Genomic DNA, 17,230 nt, shown 5'->3' with positions numbered 1-17,230 from the left:
AGCAGTCAAAAAAAACGTATATACTGTCTATATATATATATATATATATATATAGCCCTTGCCTATTGTCATGATCTTTCTATTTGATTTTAGCAATGTCTTCTACTCGTTTTGTTATTGCAGCACATCTCAATTGTATTTTGCAAAGCTCCCGCAGGAAAAAGAACCCCCCCCCACCACCACCAATACATAAGATATATATAAAAATTGTAGAAGTATACCTAAAACTGTATCCTTTTTCAATATTAACAACAAAAAAAGCAATATAAATCAACTTTCAATACCTGTTTATACCCAAAGGGGGCCCGCCCCACTATTTGAAAAGGACTGGGTTATTGTGTCAACCTGTGCTGTCATCCCAGTCCCTTGTGTCAACCAATCAACTCTCTCAATCAAACGTGTCTTGTCCAAGTGTTTCTGATTGTTTGACCAAATGGTTTGTCTTTAATTCCGTGCTTTTTTTCAGTCCTTGTCAGTTCGATGTCTATCTTGTTTGCCCGAGTACTTTTATGTTTTGTATTTTCAACAAGTTCATCTCTGGGTTTTCTTTGAAATTTGTTTTTCTGTTAGACATGAATAAATTGTTTCAGTTTGATGGCACACCTGCCTCACCTCGCTCCTTTTCAGCATTTAGGTACTCTCCCCCCCTTTTGTACATTTTGTATGTCATGTCAGCATTGGTGGAGAACTGGCGATTGAAAGAGGTAACGAGCCCGATTTGTCAAAGTAGAAAATATAGTAGTCTGAGGAAAAGTAATGTGGTCAAAGGAATAAACACGCAAGTAAACTAAAATGTTTGTTTCAAAATGTTTGTTTTTGCTTTCCACCACTAAGTGTTGCTAACCCAAAATCCACCACCCTCCAATATACAGTCAAACAAGGATATAGACAATCGAAAATGAAGTTTTAACACAGTGACACTTTATTAAGAGAAATTGTGGGGCTTTCTTAAAAAAAAAGAAAAAGAAGATGCTTAAACATGTTAAGGCCGCTTTATAAATGCGTTAATTCAGACAACAGACTGTGATTTGTCCAACCTCCGGTCATCCTCCGAGTATCTCCGGAAGGTCTCCCCCAGCAAAGGCTCCAAGTCTTCAGCCGAGCGGTACGATCGGGCACGTACCGCGCAGGCGATGACTCCGCCCACCACCGCCACGACCAGCACTGCCGCAACGATGGCGATGGTGATGATCTCAGACAGTGTGTAGGCACGCACTATGGTAAAAGAAAAGGTCAAGGTTGGGGGGGGGGGGGTTCACTAGATTGTCACGTGTATGTTTGTTTGTATGTATCCCACCTGGCCACTGGACCTCGTAGGAGTAGCCCAGGTTTTCCGGGGCGACCACAAACATCTCTGCGTTTGTCACAGGAGGCCAAAAGGGAACCATGTTGAACTGTCGGTTGTGGCCAATTGGAGCATTCTCCTCAGGATAGACTATCTCACCTAGGAACCCCCAAAAAAAGATGGATTAACCCAGTTGCTCATTCTAAGATGAACTTTTGTGCTCACAAGCCACTTTCATTTAGTAAGTAATTTTAGAAGGAAAAAGATGAACTGAATGAACTAATTTTGGACACTGTTAATATACTTGCCGGGTGGAACTGTTAAAGAAAATGGTGTGAGCCCGTCACGAGATGTGCCGGATTGAAAATTACCTGGTTGGTGCCTACTGAGCCATTCATCAAAGATAGCATCGGTGAAAGTGTGCAGCAGGACAAAGATGGGATCATTAGGCGAGAGGTGAGTCTGTCCTCCTGTGCCGTTGAGGAAGAGGTGGGCCAGGTTGTGGAGGCTGCGGATCACCGGATCATACATTCCCTGGGGAGCACTGTAGCCTTAAAAAATTGAAATAGAAAAATATAATGACTTCCAAAAGCTACTTCACTATTACTCAGGCTTTATGTCAGTAAAGTTAAAAAAACAACAACTAATGCTAACACTTTTACAGGCTTGTTTGGAAGAGCTCTGAAAGCACGGTCATTCAATCAAGTATGATTTATGGTCAATTTATGGTCGGTCCAAAGAAGGTAAATCAAAATCGAGGTTATATTCAAAATTTCCTCAGAATGTAGAGACAACTCACAATATACGACTTGGTGCTGAGCTCTTAACACATTCCTATTTTTCTTCTCTGGATGCATCCAAGTCTGTAACTTTAAATGCAGTTAGTAGCTTTCTGTGATGATTTTGTGCATTCCTCCAATGCTTGTTCCGAAATCACACACAATTGTTTGGTTGATTGATTTATGCTAATACTATATGTGAATATGAGTACTGTAGTTATTTCTTGTCGTAAGTTTCTTCTCAATTTTGTATTTTCACTTCCTATGTGTTTTCTTTAATTGCTTTTTAGTCCAATAAACTGCCAATGTAAAGAAAAGTTAGGTCAATCTGGATCAGTACTACAATGCAGAGCCTTTCTTAACTTGTTCTGGACCAGAAAAGCAAATGAGTGTGAACACAGCATTATTTATATTATGTTTTGTTTGTGTATTTCTAGTTCCGTTTTTTTTTTCTCCTGTAATGTTGATTAATACTTGACATCCGTTCATATGAAATTCAAATTGGGTCCACAGAAAATGACTGCACGTTCAAATGAATTTAGTGTCTTTTTTTTAGTCTTGAAACAATATTGTTTTGCACTTCTCATTCTTTTAGATTCATAAGATTCAGAATGAAACCTTGGATGAAACGTCTGCCCTTTTTATAATTAATGTCTTCCCTGGCATTATATTTTTGACCTTTACGCTCAATAAGTACATGACTCTTGCCTTGAAATATTACTTTTGTCTGACATGTTTTATGTATTTGAAAGTTGCAATGCAAATAAAGTTCACTCTTTTTTTTTTTTTTTGTGCTCAGAGGTTGGATGAGGAGTCGTAACGCATCACTGCGCACCTTCAATGGAGTTCCTGAAGCTCTCGGAGGAGGTGGAGTAGTAAGGGGGCGTGTCAAAGGTGTTGAGCTGCAGACAGTCCAACACGTCCTGGGGCTCGGGCAGCCTCTGCACCATGGGCCGTGCCACATTGCCCGCCGGGTTCCTCCTGATGGGACTGGTCTCGGTATCTGGGTGTGTAGGACGCAAAGGTCAGAGTTAGTGTTTTCACTTGTGTGTTAACAAGCACAGTACAAGAAAAGGGATGACTACCATCTAGCTGGGAGCAATAATTGCATTCAAGGATTTTTTTTTTTTTTTACAAGGGAGGCGGTGGTTCACATCCAGGTCAGTTGTCCCCATGGAAATGGAGAGGAAGGAGATGTGATGAGTTATGCTGTATTATTCAAGAACTCTCTAATTCTATGTGGGAGACTAGACTTAGTTTGATCAGTCTTAAACATGACAGCATGGTAATTGTTCGCTAAATTCCAACAACAGTGAGTGGGAGCCCTGTGAAGTCTCTTTACAAGTATGGCCTCCTTCTTGTGGTGCTTTTTTTCCTGTTCTTCCCCTCCATCACACACACAAGGGTGCAATCAGTCAGCTACATAACAAAGTTGTCGATGTGAAGATGATTCCCCCAGATCAAAGTCTGCCAGATTCCTGTCTCTGACAAGTGCATGCAGAAATGAGACGGCCTCCCGTAACCCAGTTAAGGAGAAGTTGCTTGTTGACGCAGGAAATACCGAGCCTGTCGTGACTCTCCAAAGGGATTAACCTGACACATCACTCACACCTCAGCCTCTCATGCCTCACATTTTTGACCCGCCTCCAAATCTCTGAGTGGAAAATGTACATTTGGCATTAACCTGAAAGGATGAATTATGTTCAAAGTTAAATAATAGCGAGAATCCTTCCACACTTTGACATGAATAGAAATACTTTAAATATTTTAAAAGAAAAAGCCTCGGTGGTGACGGGGCTTTTGAATCTCGTGCCAGTGCGAGGCAAGTTCCGTTCCATCTAAATCTGATTGCCTAAATCAGATTTATTTCAGTGTCTCGCACTCTTGCGCTAATTGCAGTCTGTAATTCCACAAACTATTCAGAATATTTGGCGATAAACAAAATATGAAGCAATGTGCACTAATCAACATGAAATTGTTTCCCTTCTGGATGGGCTTTCCTCTGGGTTAAGGATTCTGAAATATTTGATAAAAAAGAGACTGGACTGCAACTTATTGCTGCAAATGTTAAATCTGAAAAAGTCTTTGAATGTGAATGTGAATTACTTTTCAAGAAAAAGTCTAATACCCTCCTCTACTATTGTACACGATCCCTTACAAAATAAAAAACTCGGGTTTATTTTCCTAACCCAATCACCAAGTAGCTGGATTTTGAGGAGATGCACTTTCCATTATCCCAGTGTGAAATGGTGATTGCCTGGATTAAAAAGGGTAAAAATGGCTTGCGGTGTAAAAATTGCCAAGGTATAATGCGAGTGACTCAATGTGGCAACCTGACTGTGGAACATAATCCACATCCATATTCTTTTTAATACTGAACATCTCTGGTAACCATTTCCTTGGTAAGTATCCATCAGTATCGGGTTTTTACTCCTTGTTGGCTCAAATCCTGAACCCGGTGCACTGGCCAATAAGCCAGCACTGACTTTGTCCCTTTTGGACCCAGTATTGTGTTCGCTAGCTTACCCAACCCAGACATTTTAGGAACAGTTATCTTGGAGTCCAATCATTAGTTTCCTATTGGTTTATTAGTACGTTGCAGATCATGAATAATGTTTGAAATCGATTTTTGGATCAATTTGCACTCAGTGACTGCATGTATGAATGTGAGAGGAATTTGTTATCGGTCTCTAATCGAACCTCGTGATTGACTGATTGATCAATCCACATTGTAGTCTGCTTATCACTCCTTTTCAATTTCCCCGCAACTCTGAACAGATTCGGTTCTAGAAAATGGACGGATGCAGGGGTCAAAGGGACAAGGTACAAGTGAGTGAGGAAAATTGTTTTTCCTTTGCAAGGCATCTGGGCTCTCACCCTTCGAGAATGGGCAAAGAGCTCTGTCATTCAAAAGAGACTCCATGGGAAGAGAGGCGCCAGCAAAGGTGGTTCTTTTTCAGATGCTGCGCTGGGGAGCTGTTCCGGGCATTTCCCATAGGAACAAAACCTTGGGTCAGTATTAAGACACGCTCGAGGGAGTACAGTATGTCTCATAGCACCTCTGCGGTGGCGTGAAATGAGAAAGTCTAGGCATTTCTGCTCTGACTCTTGCTCCCGTGACCCAATAAACAGAGAAAAAAGTTGGAGGGTGATGTATTTTTAAAAGTTTCGGTCCCAGAGAGAAATAACCCGGGATTTGAGCTGAAAACTTTGGGAAACCCTGTTCAAGAAAAACTTAACAAATTGAGTTTCTGACAGACTGTAGCAATTGTGAGCAATTTCAAACAGTGGAGCAACTAGGGGGTAATATTTATAGCAGCCTGTGTCGTACATGCTCTATTTATGAGGTGGATGCCCTCATTTTGCACGCGTCAACATAACTCCGTTATGTGCCGAGGTATCACGAGCAGGCAGAAGCTACTCCTTACTATTGCAGATGGTGCCAAAAGTGTCGTAGTCTTCCACGCTCTCGCAGACCACTCTCCACTGGGAGAACACCGAGTTGGCGCTGATGGAGTTCATGTCGAAGGAGCTCCTGGCTCCCAAGAGGTCGTCCGTGCAAATGTCGCAATCGCTGCCTCCGATGGCAAAGTTCCAGTAGGGAAGTGCAAAGGATGAATCACCAAGCATGTCCTGAGTAATTTATGCCAAACAAAGACAATAGTCAATATATCAATATTATGAAAGGATTTTTAAAGATATATTAAATAGGACAAATAAACACAACTTTTGTATAGTTCTCCACTGTAGTGACCACTGTCCCGGAAAGGGTTAATTTGCAGGTATGCTTTTCTTTTTTTAGATGACCAAAAATAGTATCATAAACGATAAGAGGATACCGTGTGGTCTACATTTTGTTGATCTATGACCACGTGCTCCTACTTGTATGCCGAATGTTTAATTTTTCATACAGCTCTTGTATTAGGTCTCATTTGATCACATTTGATCGATCATCTTAACGTTGTGGTACTGGTGTGGGTTTCCCTTTACCTTTGCCTGTCTCATGTATTAGCTTTCTCTGTCGTCTACAGTCTACCCACTTGCATATCCCTTTCGAGTTGCAGCAGATGAAAGCGGTGCCAGGTGACGAAACCGGGGCCCTCGTGGGAAAAGTCGACTCCTCCGAAGCTGGCCTGGCCCGCGCCCAGGAAGGTCTTACTGACTGAGTAGTAATGGCTCCAGACAAAGTAGTTGTAAATGGTGATGTTCTCAAACTGGGGCGTGTTGCCATCTGGTCCAAATATTTCCTGGTACCTAAAAATGAGTATAGTAAATCACATTTTTACTCTCTAACAACATATCGTATTTTTCGCACAATAAGGCGCACCGAAAAGCCTTAATTTTTTGAAAAAGCTGATGGCGCGCCTTATAATCAGGTGCGCCTTATATATGGATCAATATTGAGATTGGGATTTGTGGATGGGGAATGAAGTGATAAAGTAAGCTTTACTTGTTTCTTTTGTGTATTTACAGTATACATATTGACATTGGCTTATTATGCTGTTGAGAGTTTAGAGTTATTATTTGAGTTATTGTTGTTATTACTTTGAGTATTACTATATTGTGATTGAAAAAGTTTTAAAATATGTCATTAATTGAGGGTGCGCTTTATAACCCGGTGCGCCTTATGCATGGAAAAGGTTTTAAATTATGTCATTAATTGAGGGTGCGCCTTATAATCCGGTGCGCCTTATAATGCGGAAAATGCGGTACTTTGATATGTTGTTTTTGGCCAAATAGCTAGATTGTTGGTCATAGCTCAATAGATTCTAGATATCTATTTTTTAATCCCCACAGTGGCTGGCAATGGTACAACAGGTGTTAAAAGCCTTTCTTGGTTGAGCAGAAATATTTTTTGACAAGGAAGTCAAAAGGGTTGCACTTTCCGCACTTGAGAACAGCTTCAAATATTTATGTACTGTTGCTTTGCATCAATAGAAGCATAAATACCGTCTTGTACAGATGACAAGGTCAGGGTGAATCGTCCTCTTTGCTTGGTCCAGGGCATTGATAAATGCTCGCTTCTCAGTTGCACTCATTTGCATCAAATTTCTCCTCACTGTTAAGATATAACATAATAGAAGTAAAAAGGTTGTAATTGCTTGCCACAAATACTGTATTCATCCCTTTGGCTTTTAGCACGGAGGTGCTATGAGACATAATGTATTCCCTCTGATGAATATACAGCGAGAGAACTTATCAGGTTGGGAAAGGAAAACAGTCCAAAAATAATTTATTTACGACATGTGACTTATCTCTGTTCAATTATCCATTATTTATGCCAGCAATGTAATGTTAAAGATGGCAGTCTGGTGGTGATCAGTGAAAATGTCATTTATAATTGACAATCGGTGTGCCTCGGCTCAATGACACGAGAGTATGGCAGGCATTTATTGGGCACCAAAGGACTCGAATCAAACAAATCTCCTATGAGATCCGTCAAAAACATCAACTTCACAGATACCATGCTGTGTGTTGCGATAAAGACATTTATTAGAGCGATGGTATCAGATGTCACAGTAACTCTTTAAGGAAATGCGGTGTGATAGTAACTACAAAATGTTCTCCTCTTTCTTACCCACAGAGATTCTCTGGTCACAGTTTGGTCCAGTGAGTCCATGTCGACATCGTCCACAGTTGTAGCCGCTGAAATTCCCGTTACACTGACAAGAGCGGTTGAAGAATCGCAGAGGCCACCTCTCCCGATCATCTCGTCCCGCATAGGGGTACTGGGGTCCATGACGCCGGTTGTCTGCAGCAATGGACACGCACTGACCCCGTCCCGTGCTGGAGCCGCACTCATCACCCGCCAGGCCCGACACAGAGGGGCAGCACTGGCCACTGCGGAGCCCTTCTGGGGTGACGCACTCCCGAGGAAACTGGGCCACTGTCAGAGTGACAAACAAGGTCGCCACCAGGAGACTTGCTCTCCAGACGCTTGATAGGTGAGAGAAAAGACTCATCATGTCATTGCGATCGGAGAACGTTGTCAAACGGGATTAACACTAAGTAGAATGCAGACCTTGATGAAGATAGAACAGTTAACAAAGGTGGAAAAGAAAAGAAAAATCAATATTCTCGGAAGCAGCCTGATGGCCTTCATACACGTTTTGTTCCTATGTTTTATTCCTCACATATTTTTGATATAATCCATCCAAATCACATCGTTGCAACTTTCACTTAATCCAAAACATCATGCCATACGAGATGGAATTTTTGGCATTCCAAATTCTATATTTTTGCTTAAAATTGAGACCATGTTTACACCGTGGGTTGTTTATTATTCATTCCAGTGACAGATTACAACATCATTAACATAATTCCCTTTTGAAACATTCAATTGACCAATTTTCCTCATTTGGTATATTTCAATATCATTTCATATTGCTTAATTATCATTCCATATCTTTTAAAATCTTTCTGCATTACAATAATTTTTCATTCAGTATTTTAGCCTTCATATGCAATTCCTCCGGAAACTTTAATTGTTGAGTTTTTATTTCACATGCCCAGACAATAGATGCCTTTTATGGTCTTTATGAGGGCCATTTGTCGATTTCAAGATTCACTGTATGCTGTTATTATTTTTACATGTGAAATGCATGTTGCATTACAGACCAATAAAGATACTCAGGCTCCGTTTACGTAATTCTTTGACAAACCATTATTGTCTCAATTCGGAAGCTTCTTATTGCCGGCGATTTGAGCCATTATTCATAATTCAAGGGGCAATTAGCTTCCAACTCTCACAAGATCAGAAGCACTTAGAAATGATTTATTTTTTAATTCAGAGGATCTTTCATAAGAAATGAGCAACTAATAGATCTATTATCTAAAGTCTTTTCTTTTAAGTAATGAGAAATATCATTCAGGAAAAATAATAAAAGGAATAGACCATTGAAAACTGTAATGCCTTATATATTTATATATATTTATTTATATATTTATAACTTATATATTACTATGTTGTATATCATTGTGTATGTTTTTTCCCTTACCCGTAAGTGTGCATCTTGCTCCTCTTGTTTTGACCAGCGGTAGCCCCCAAAGAATTAGTTCATCCTACTTCTTTGTCTTAAATAGCTAAGGAGCGCATGACTAATTCCTTTTGGAGCAAGTATTAGCACCCACCACCCTCCTCACCTCCGCCCACAAGTCACACACACACACGCACACACACACACACACACACACGCACACACACTGAAACAGAGTACAAATAGATGGGCAGAAGGATTGAAGCTTGTGATCGTAACTTTGAAACAGACTGCTTATCCCCTTCTGTAATGGTCCAGTTGCCAGTTTGATTCATGAAATGAAATGGCACATTTTCTAAAAATGACCTTGAATTATGTTAAATACAGTATATTTATCACTGTGAAGTCACTATGTTAATAATTTCTCATAATACTTACTGTATCAACAAAGATTTCACATAGTAGGAAACAGATCAGAATTACCAATTTCAAACATTATTATAAATACTATTATAAAGCTCTGCAAAAAGTTATCTTTACAATCAATCAGTAATCACTTCACAGAGTTATTTTTAGTACAAGCGCAGGGGCTACTTATGTGATCTTATGTGATGCGGGCGACAAGTCTGTGACCGCCGCTGTAAATATATGTGTATGAGTTCACAACAGTTGCCATCTATTTATAAAGCAGTGCATATTTATTCATCCTAATTAGATATACTATTTAACCGTTATTGCAGGTTCACTTTTCATTAGAGGGGCTGTAACATGATATTTAAATAATTTCTTCAGTTAATATGTCCATTAAAAATATGTTTGGCAAATTGGTGATTTAATTTCGTTTTAAATAGGAGTTGTATGGTACTGATATTTGTAACCAGGAAGTAAAACGACTCGTTTGCAGGGACCACAACTTACCGTGTAGCTGCCTCGCCCCCTTCAGACTTGATGCTCAATGCGACCAGCCAGCCCATGGGTGCATCCATCCATCATCTTGACCGCTTATCACAGATGATGGAGACTATTCCAACAGTGTGAATAACAGTCTCCAAAAAAGGTGTTTCACAGACATTAGAATGCAAAACAGCACCTCTTTTAGTCACAGGTGTTCCCCCTATCAAATAAGTCCCTGTGGGAAACCAGTATTCATAACAATAGTTACGCCCACGAGTGCATGATTTACTTCTGCCATTGTCTGGATGTGTGCTCCCAGACAGTTTGGCCACTTCAGAATTTTCTACAGTACAACGTTGTAGCTAATGAATGAAACATTGCTGTTTACTTGGCTGAAAATGTCAACAATGCATAGTCCTATCCTTTTCACGGTATGGCAAGTCAAAATGTTCATTCTCATGTGCACAGTGTAGAGACAACTTTCTTTGTACAATGAAGTTTTTACTATTATCAATCGATTATCAACAATACACCTAAAACGTCCTCCAAAGCCCATACAGTGCAATCATACAGTGCAGATTTCCCGACCTCTGATGTTAGATTTGTTTATGTTGGCCCATAGTTTAATACATTGTTACTCAATAATTGGTTTATGTTTTTACTGCAAAAAGATGAACCGCTTAGATAAAAGTGACTATGAAGTTGAATATGAATGTGTGAAGCCCGATGCATACCCCGCATTATCATACCCTATTGTAATGTGGAATTTTTCAAGCAATTATTGAACTATTTGACAAAAAAAAAGAACAGGAAAAAGTGTTTTAATTGGCACAACACTTAGGGTGATAGAAATGTCAACAGTTATGAACAATATAAATCTGCCTTTTCTATGTTATACTTTGTGGCCTTGAGGCTCTGTTGTCCATGACAAAGAGTACACTGGAACGGAAATGCTCACATAACAGCAAAAATGCATCTTTTCTTTTTGGAGACATTCAGACCTCAGCTCAAGTCATACCATCGTCACATTGTAGTACTTACAACGCATAATAAATCACACATGTAAAATATGTTCAGGCTCACACAGACACAAGCATTCACAAGCATTTGCTCAAAGTCGCACTGCATAGGCTATAAACAAAAGTGATAATACTGTATATCAGTATCTGTCTACTTTGATTACAGACGGACAAAACACTGCATGAGGTGTCTATGGTATCGAACAAGAGCTTAAGGGGCTTTTTATCACTTTAAGAACATCAAAAAATCGACCACCCTAGAGCCTGGAAGTCCTGGCTTCTTTTGAAGAATCTGGTCCCGGTCCAGCATAGGCCAATTTCGCTGTGGCGCCATCTGGAAGGTTTGACATGCTGATCACATGCTCCCCTTTGTGCCCATGGGTGTTTTGTGCCAGTGTCGTGGCTGCATCACATAGGTCCATTGCTGTAATCCTGTCAGTGACAAAACAACCATTTTTGAAAACAGATCAGTGTGTACAATATAAAGATTCTGAGTGGACCCAGACTTTTTGGCACATTTGCAAAATCTCTATTCAGTGGAACCTCTGGGGAAAATGGATGCATAAATGGATTTGTTTTGGAAATGGTACCACAAAATGTATCATCATTGTATTCTTATTAAACAATTAGTTGGCCTAGTTCGTCCACAACAGCACTATCAGTCCTTCTCTATGACCCAGAGAAACAGACTTTGTCTTTGCTTTGTGAAGTGTAATTGCCCATCCACAGCACTAGGTGGTGCTCTCATGGTCAATGCTTAGGCAGGAATTTCACATTTTTGAATTTCTCTCAACAAGGCACCATGGAGAAAGATTTAACAGTAACAGAAGCACAGCTCATTGTCAATGTGCTCGTTGTAGCCATTAATGGTTACTTCATTAACGTGATTAAGAAAAAATCTGCATGATATTTTGCACTTCATACATGTTAAAGTGTTTAAGATATTGGTGCCACTGTGTTAATGTTCTAGATCAATTTAAATATATTATTGTTCATTAATTTCTTTTTTTTTCAGCACCAAACAGTTGAGTTCTGTATAAGTAAAGCTAAGATTTATTGAAAGTTCATTTTTACTTTTGTCTATGTGAAAAAAGAAGAGAATTGTAGGTACAACTCTACTATTTAGTCACCTTGGCGGATCTGGGGGTAGCACAAAATCTTTTGTCTTTCCTCGGGATGATTTGCAAAAAATAATTGAGACGCACTGAACTAAAATTGGTATATGGGAAATTGACTAGCTTTTTTTGTGTGTAATAACTTTTTCCTCCTTTCTAAAAGATATTAGTCCAACACACCGAGTTCCTGTCAAAAATACAGTTACGTTTTGAATCGTGCCTATTGAGTAGAACGACACAACAAAACAAAACTAACTGTGAGACTATTTACAAAATATTGTCTATAAGTTTCTTCATTTTACATTGAAGAAAAAAAAACGATGCCAGAAGGTTTAACAAGTACTGTACTGAGTAAGCTGGTTTAACCGATAACCAGCATGTGTGCAGTCCTCCTGAGTTTTATTTTCCTCTGGCAGTCATTCCCCAAGCTTTCATATCTTTGACCCATTCATCCAAGACGTCAAAGCATCACATGTGTGGCACACTGAGTAGCCTTTGGAGTGTCTGACCTTACAAAACAGCTTGAAGGGGAATCAGCTGAGAGGTCCATAATTGGACCTCTGTAAAGTTAAATGGACAGTTGTGCGCACTCAACGGGCAATGAAAGATGTATTAAGGCAACATCATAAAAATAAAATTCAATGTGGTCCATGTGAGATTATTATATAGAAATGCAAATTAAAATATGTAGTGATACTTAAACTTGTAAAAAAAAAAAAAAAATGTTTTTGTCTCTTGATGGGGCTAAATGCATTTGAGATATGTCCATGACATTGTCACATGCCACACCAAACAGAACTCCATTGACACAAACATGTTCAATCAAATTTTTCATTGTTATACAATGACATTAAAAAAAAAAATCACAAATATCAACAATAAAACAACCAAACGTTGGCAGATGAGGCCAAATCATATTATTTGCCCAAATTCATCCGTTGAGATGTCCGACTTCCTCAAACTGTTCAAATCTCAAATGATGACCTGCTATTGAAATTGATTTTCCAGTGGTCAACGCTTACTGAAAGTTTGAAGTCAATAAGTAAACAAATTAAAAAAAAAACAACAACAAAGTTAGTAACGTACTGTTGCGCTTCCCCATTTTCTGCATGGAGCGTGTCATCACTGCTGTCACCTCCGGTGGTCACCTCTGGTTCGACACACCCATCCTCACATGATTGTTGTGTAGCCAGGCTGCTGCATCAAAGTGCATTAAAATAATATTGTTTACAAGGTGGCCTCACACTGAGGTCATTTCAGTCTTTTATCAATCCTTTAGCAACTCATAGACCACACTGCACTGAGGCACTGTGGTATCATACAAACTACAAGAAAAAAACTTTGATGTAGTTTGAATGTGGGTTATTATCTTTTTCCTTATTCATAACTCATGTCATATCATTATAAAACGCATGCAGATGAGACAAGCTAGACTGAAATACTGTTCTAAAGTAGGAGGTAGCCAAAAATCTTATTGTGTACGGTGAACTTAAAACAACTTAGAAGGAATAGGGCAAGTGTGACCTGTTTTTGTTTCGTTTATAGATATAGACGATAATGACAACCGTCTCCAAAACCAGGAACACTGCAGCGATTGTTGCCCCGATCTTCCAAGCTTCCAGGCCCATTTCCGTTGTATCTTAATACACCCATTCAAAAACAATAGAGAAGAGAACACAAAGTCAATTTGCATTTATCATGCAGTCAGCAGTTCTAATGTCTGTGCAATGCTTGTAAGGAATACTAAATATGCTCAAACTGAAAGAGGCAGAAAGAGTTACTGAATGGTCCTTAACGTTGAAGACTTTTTCAGTTTTTTGTTCCGTCTAAAAATGGCATCCCACTGCTCAATAAATTAGTCATTAATTTCAGACCCGCCAAATTATTTAGGGTTATACCTGCCTCCCTAATGCATTTTCATAAAGAAAGATGCAAAAAGCACTGGCAAATAGCCCAATATAACTATATAGAATAATATAAAGATAATAATCACCTGGTGCCCCAGCTGTATTTTCAACCTGGTCTCCTTTTGCCTGTGGCGGAACTTCCAAGACGTCCTTGACAAAATAGACTAGCGTCGCTTGGGCCACATTGGAGTCAGGGGCCGAAAGTTCATTGGTCGGGGAGAGGATTTCATTGCCGCGGTCAGTGAAGATGCTCTCTGCAAGCCCAATGAGGGCTGTGCTCGAGGCGTTAGCATCCTGATTTTCGGACGTCTGCTCAACAGAGTCTTCCACATCATCCTCAGGCTCTGGGGCAGAGATCACTGTTGTTTCTAGAATGGTGGCTTGGTATGTAACACACAAATGAAAATGAAGCCCAGAGGCCAGTGTTTAATGTTCGTTGAGCGGACCTATGGAATGTAGAAGAATGTAGTTATGTGTTACAAGGCTTGGAAGCCTCTAAGAAAATAGCCATGTCATTTGCATCTTTTCACTGCCTATGTTGATATTTGGACATCACACACTGATTCCTTGTCAAAATACTCAGAAGACATCTAGACAATAAACGTCTGGGAAATACTTACTGGAAATACTTTGCGTCAATGTAAATTCCAGACAATGCATTAAAGGCTTAATCCAGGGCATATTCTGTGTTTGTTGACCCAGCGCTCAGAATAAAATGATTTTTTGTCGTTTTTTTTTTTCATATAGCCATCGTGTACATTCTGTTATCTAACTTTGTGTCATATCAGGGGCTTGAGTCTCTCCTAGGTGATTTTCAGCAGGGTTGCCTAAACCTTTTGCCCCAAAATCTGCTCCCGGGCACTACAGAATCTAGAGAGCTAGTGTTGATATCTCAAAAAACAGTGATCCAAATACACCAGAATATTAAAGTAAGAAATCTTTTTTCGCAGTGATATGACCAAACAACATTGAGTAATATTACAGTTTAGTAAACCACATGGATGAAAATACACATCTGGGCTGTGTCATTCACATTTTCAGATTCAACCAACTGCAGTAAGAGGCAGAGTCTGACTCACTCATCATACCTAGACTTGCAATAATCAGCATTAGGGTTTTTTTTTTTTCGCATTGTGAGACGTCATGCGGGCGACTAACATTGGCTGGGTGGGCAAAAGGTCAACCGCAATCGACACACTGGGCACCCCTGATTTAGAGCGTACTACATGCAGAATGGCTTGACAATCAATCAAAGGGTGATTGTAATAAGGCCAATACAGCATGGAAGCTGTACTTGATGTGAGCTATTACACTTTCAATGGTCCTGAAAAATTGAATGCATTCCTAAATGTTTGCTCATGATGTGTGGGTACGAGGAGAACAGAATTCCACTTTTTTTCTCATGATATTTTGTAGTTTGCTGTATTTTATTTTAAAGTGTTACAATCAGTTCCTGACTTACCTTGGTCTTCGTTGAGGTCTTTTAAAGTCTGCAAAGTGACTGCTTCTCTTCCAGGTTGTTGCCCGTCACCACCATTGGCCAACACTACATATTCTTGCTCAGTGATATCTTGGTGGCTTTCTTCAGACTTTGAATCCATTTCCCAACCTTCCATCTTAATAAGCTCCCCTTCTTCCTCTATATGACTTTGCTCCAAATCATCTAGTTGTTTTGGGTCCTTCAAAGTATAGTTGTCTATACTAGATGCTGGCTCATCTGTCACAGGTTGTGTTGCCTCCCTGTCAGAATTATCAGATGGTAGAGAGATCACCTTGTCTTCTATCTCACTGACTGCAGCATGTTCCACCATATGCTTTTCTGTCACTATTTGTTCAGAAGCTAGAGCAGAGTTTAAACCAGTCTCCTGCTTTGGCTCCCCATCTAAGTCAAACTCGAGGAAAGTTGGTGTTGTCTCTGGTTTAACTCTGCCCGGTAACAAAACATCCTGCTTGTTGCTGTCCTCTACCTGTCCAATGTCTACTGCTATATCTTTGCCTATCTCCTCTAAAGTAGCTACCGTTTCCTCTACCACTTCCTGAATAACTTCCCCATCTAGAGATTTTTCAAAATCAAAATCAGTTGCAACAGTGTCTCCACCAACTGTGGTCTTCATAACATCAGCAATTGTTTCTCCCTCTACTTCTTCAGTCTCCTGTACCTCTTCACCACCACCATCCATCCCCAGCACCACCTGCTCTGACAGTTCTACTTGAGTCTCCGTTTCAATTCCCACTGCATCCTCCCCTGCCCCCTCCTCCACTGCCGGCTCATCTTGTATTCCTTCCACTTGTCCCAGAGCTGCTTCCACCACCCTCTCTAGAAGCTCTTTCAGGACATCTTCAGCTGTGCCACCCTTCACCTTCTCTGAGGCCTCCTGTACTGCTTGTTGCACCTCTTCTAGGTTTGGTGGGGCAACTACTGGTACAATTTCAGCTGCACCCCACTCTGGTTCATGACGTGAGGTGTGTGCATCCTCAAAAGTGACCGTGGAAGATAGGACTGAGGTAGGAAGGGCTACAGACATTGAAAACACAAGGTCATAGGGGATTCAATGAAAACCTGTCTTATCCTTAATGCATTCATCATTTTCTATTTAATGTTTTATACGATGTATTTGCTAGTTTCAAAGGATCAATGTTGACATTCTAGCATCCGAGCATACTGTCCCATGTATTTGTTCTTGGGACCAACAGCGGACATCTCCAATGGCAATGAGTTTGGGTTCCATAAAATGCTGCAACGTATACCACTACATTGCCAGTGCATATGGAAGAAAGACATTCAATGCATATCTTATGATTGCAAAGCGCCGTTGTGCCAACCTACCGTCAGATGTACAGTGTTTAGTAAACAGCAGAACCAAAAATCCTTTTAAATAGAAATACTCCATAGTTTCCTGAAAACGGTATAGAAAAAAAAAATAATCCCAGTCTGTTATCATTGAAAAAAATCTTCACCCTCTTATGATTCCTTCAAAAGTCAAGAGAGTCACAAAACATGTACTGGCTGTTGACGCATGGACAGTAGATCTGGTCTGGGCAGGGAGGGTGATATTAGCAGGTGATGCTGAAATGAGGGTGGGCGCAAAAACAAGCTGCGCCAAGTTAAATGTCACTTTCAGCTGCCTTTGAACCTACAGGTGTGTCAGTGAGAGATGGGGTTGTGCGGGTTTGAAGATAGTAAAGTCTCACCTCATTGTTAAAAGCAACCGCGACTCTGACATGGGCTGTGGTGAGGCCTTGGCGGTATGTCG

The 17,230-nt window shown here is 40.1% G+C and overlaps 2 protein-coding genes across 2 annotated transcripts; both read right to left on the bottom strand.

Moving 5' to 3' along the window:
- Positions 1-899: 899 nt before the first annotated feature.
- Positions 900-9,148, bottom strand: tyrp1b (tyrosinase-related protein 1b). Its single transcript, XM_088420148.1, has 9 exons — positions 9,063-9,148; positions 7,643-8,001; positions 7,015-7,123; positions 6,105-6,318; positions 5,493-5,697; positions 2,900-3,067; positions 1,657-1,836; positions 1,298-1,444; positions 900-1,215 (listed from the first exon to the last, which is right to left on the bottom strand). Exons 1-9 carry the CDS (start codon positions 9,074-9,076, stop codon positions 1,010-1,012), a joined length of 1,602 nt encoding a protein of 533 aa, XP_088276274.1. The 5' UTR covers positions 9,077-9,148; the 3' UTR covers positions 900-1,009.
- Positions 9,149-11,211: 2,063 nt separating this feature from the next.
- Positions 11,212-16,867, bottom strand: LOC148421059 (uncharacterized). Its single transcript, XM_088419175.1, has 7 exons — positions 16,804-16,867; positions 15,439-16,491; positions 14,063-14,356; positions 13,594-13,708; positions 13,156-13,266; positions 12,276-12,289; positions 11,212-11,357 (listed from the first exon to the last, which is right to left on the bottom strand). Exons 1-7 carry the CDS (start codon positions 16,865-16,867, stop codon positions 11,212-11,214), a joined length of 1,797 nt encoding a protein of 598 aa, XP_088275301.1.
- Between the last annotated feature and the right edge of the window lie 363 nt (positions 16,868-17,230).

The sequence above is a fragment of the Hippichthys cyanospilos genome, chromosome 7, assembly GCF_059441005.1.
Source record: "Hippichthys cyanospilos isolate Australia breed blue-spotted pipefish chromosome 7, RoL_Hcya_1.0, whole genome shotgun sequence".
Lineage (NCBI taxonomy): Eukaryota > Metazoa > Chordata > Actinopteri > Syngnathiformes > Syngnathidae > Hippichthys > Hippichthys cyanospilos.
Note: the sequence above shows the minus strand (reverse complement) of the source record. Positions and strands in the feature narration are given on the sequence as shown.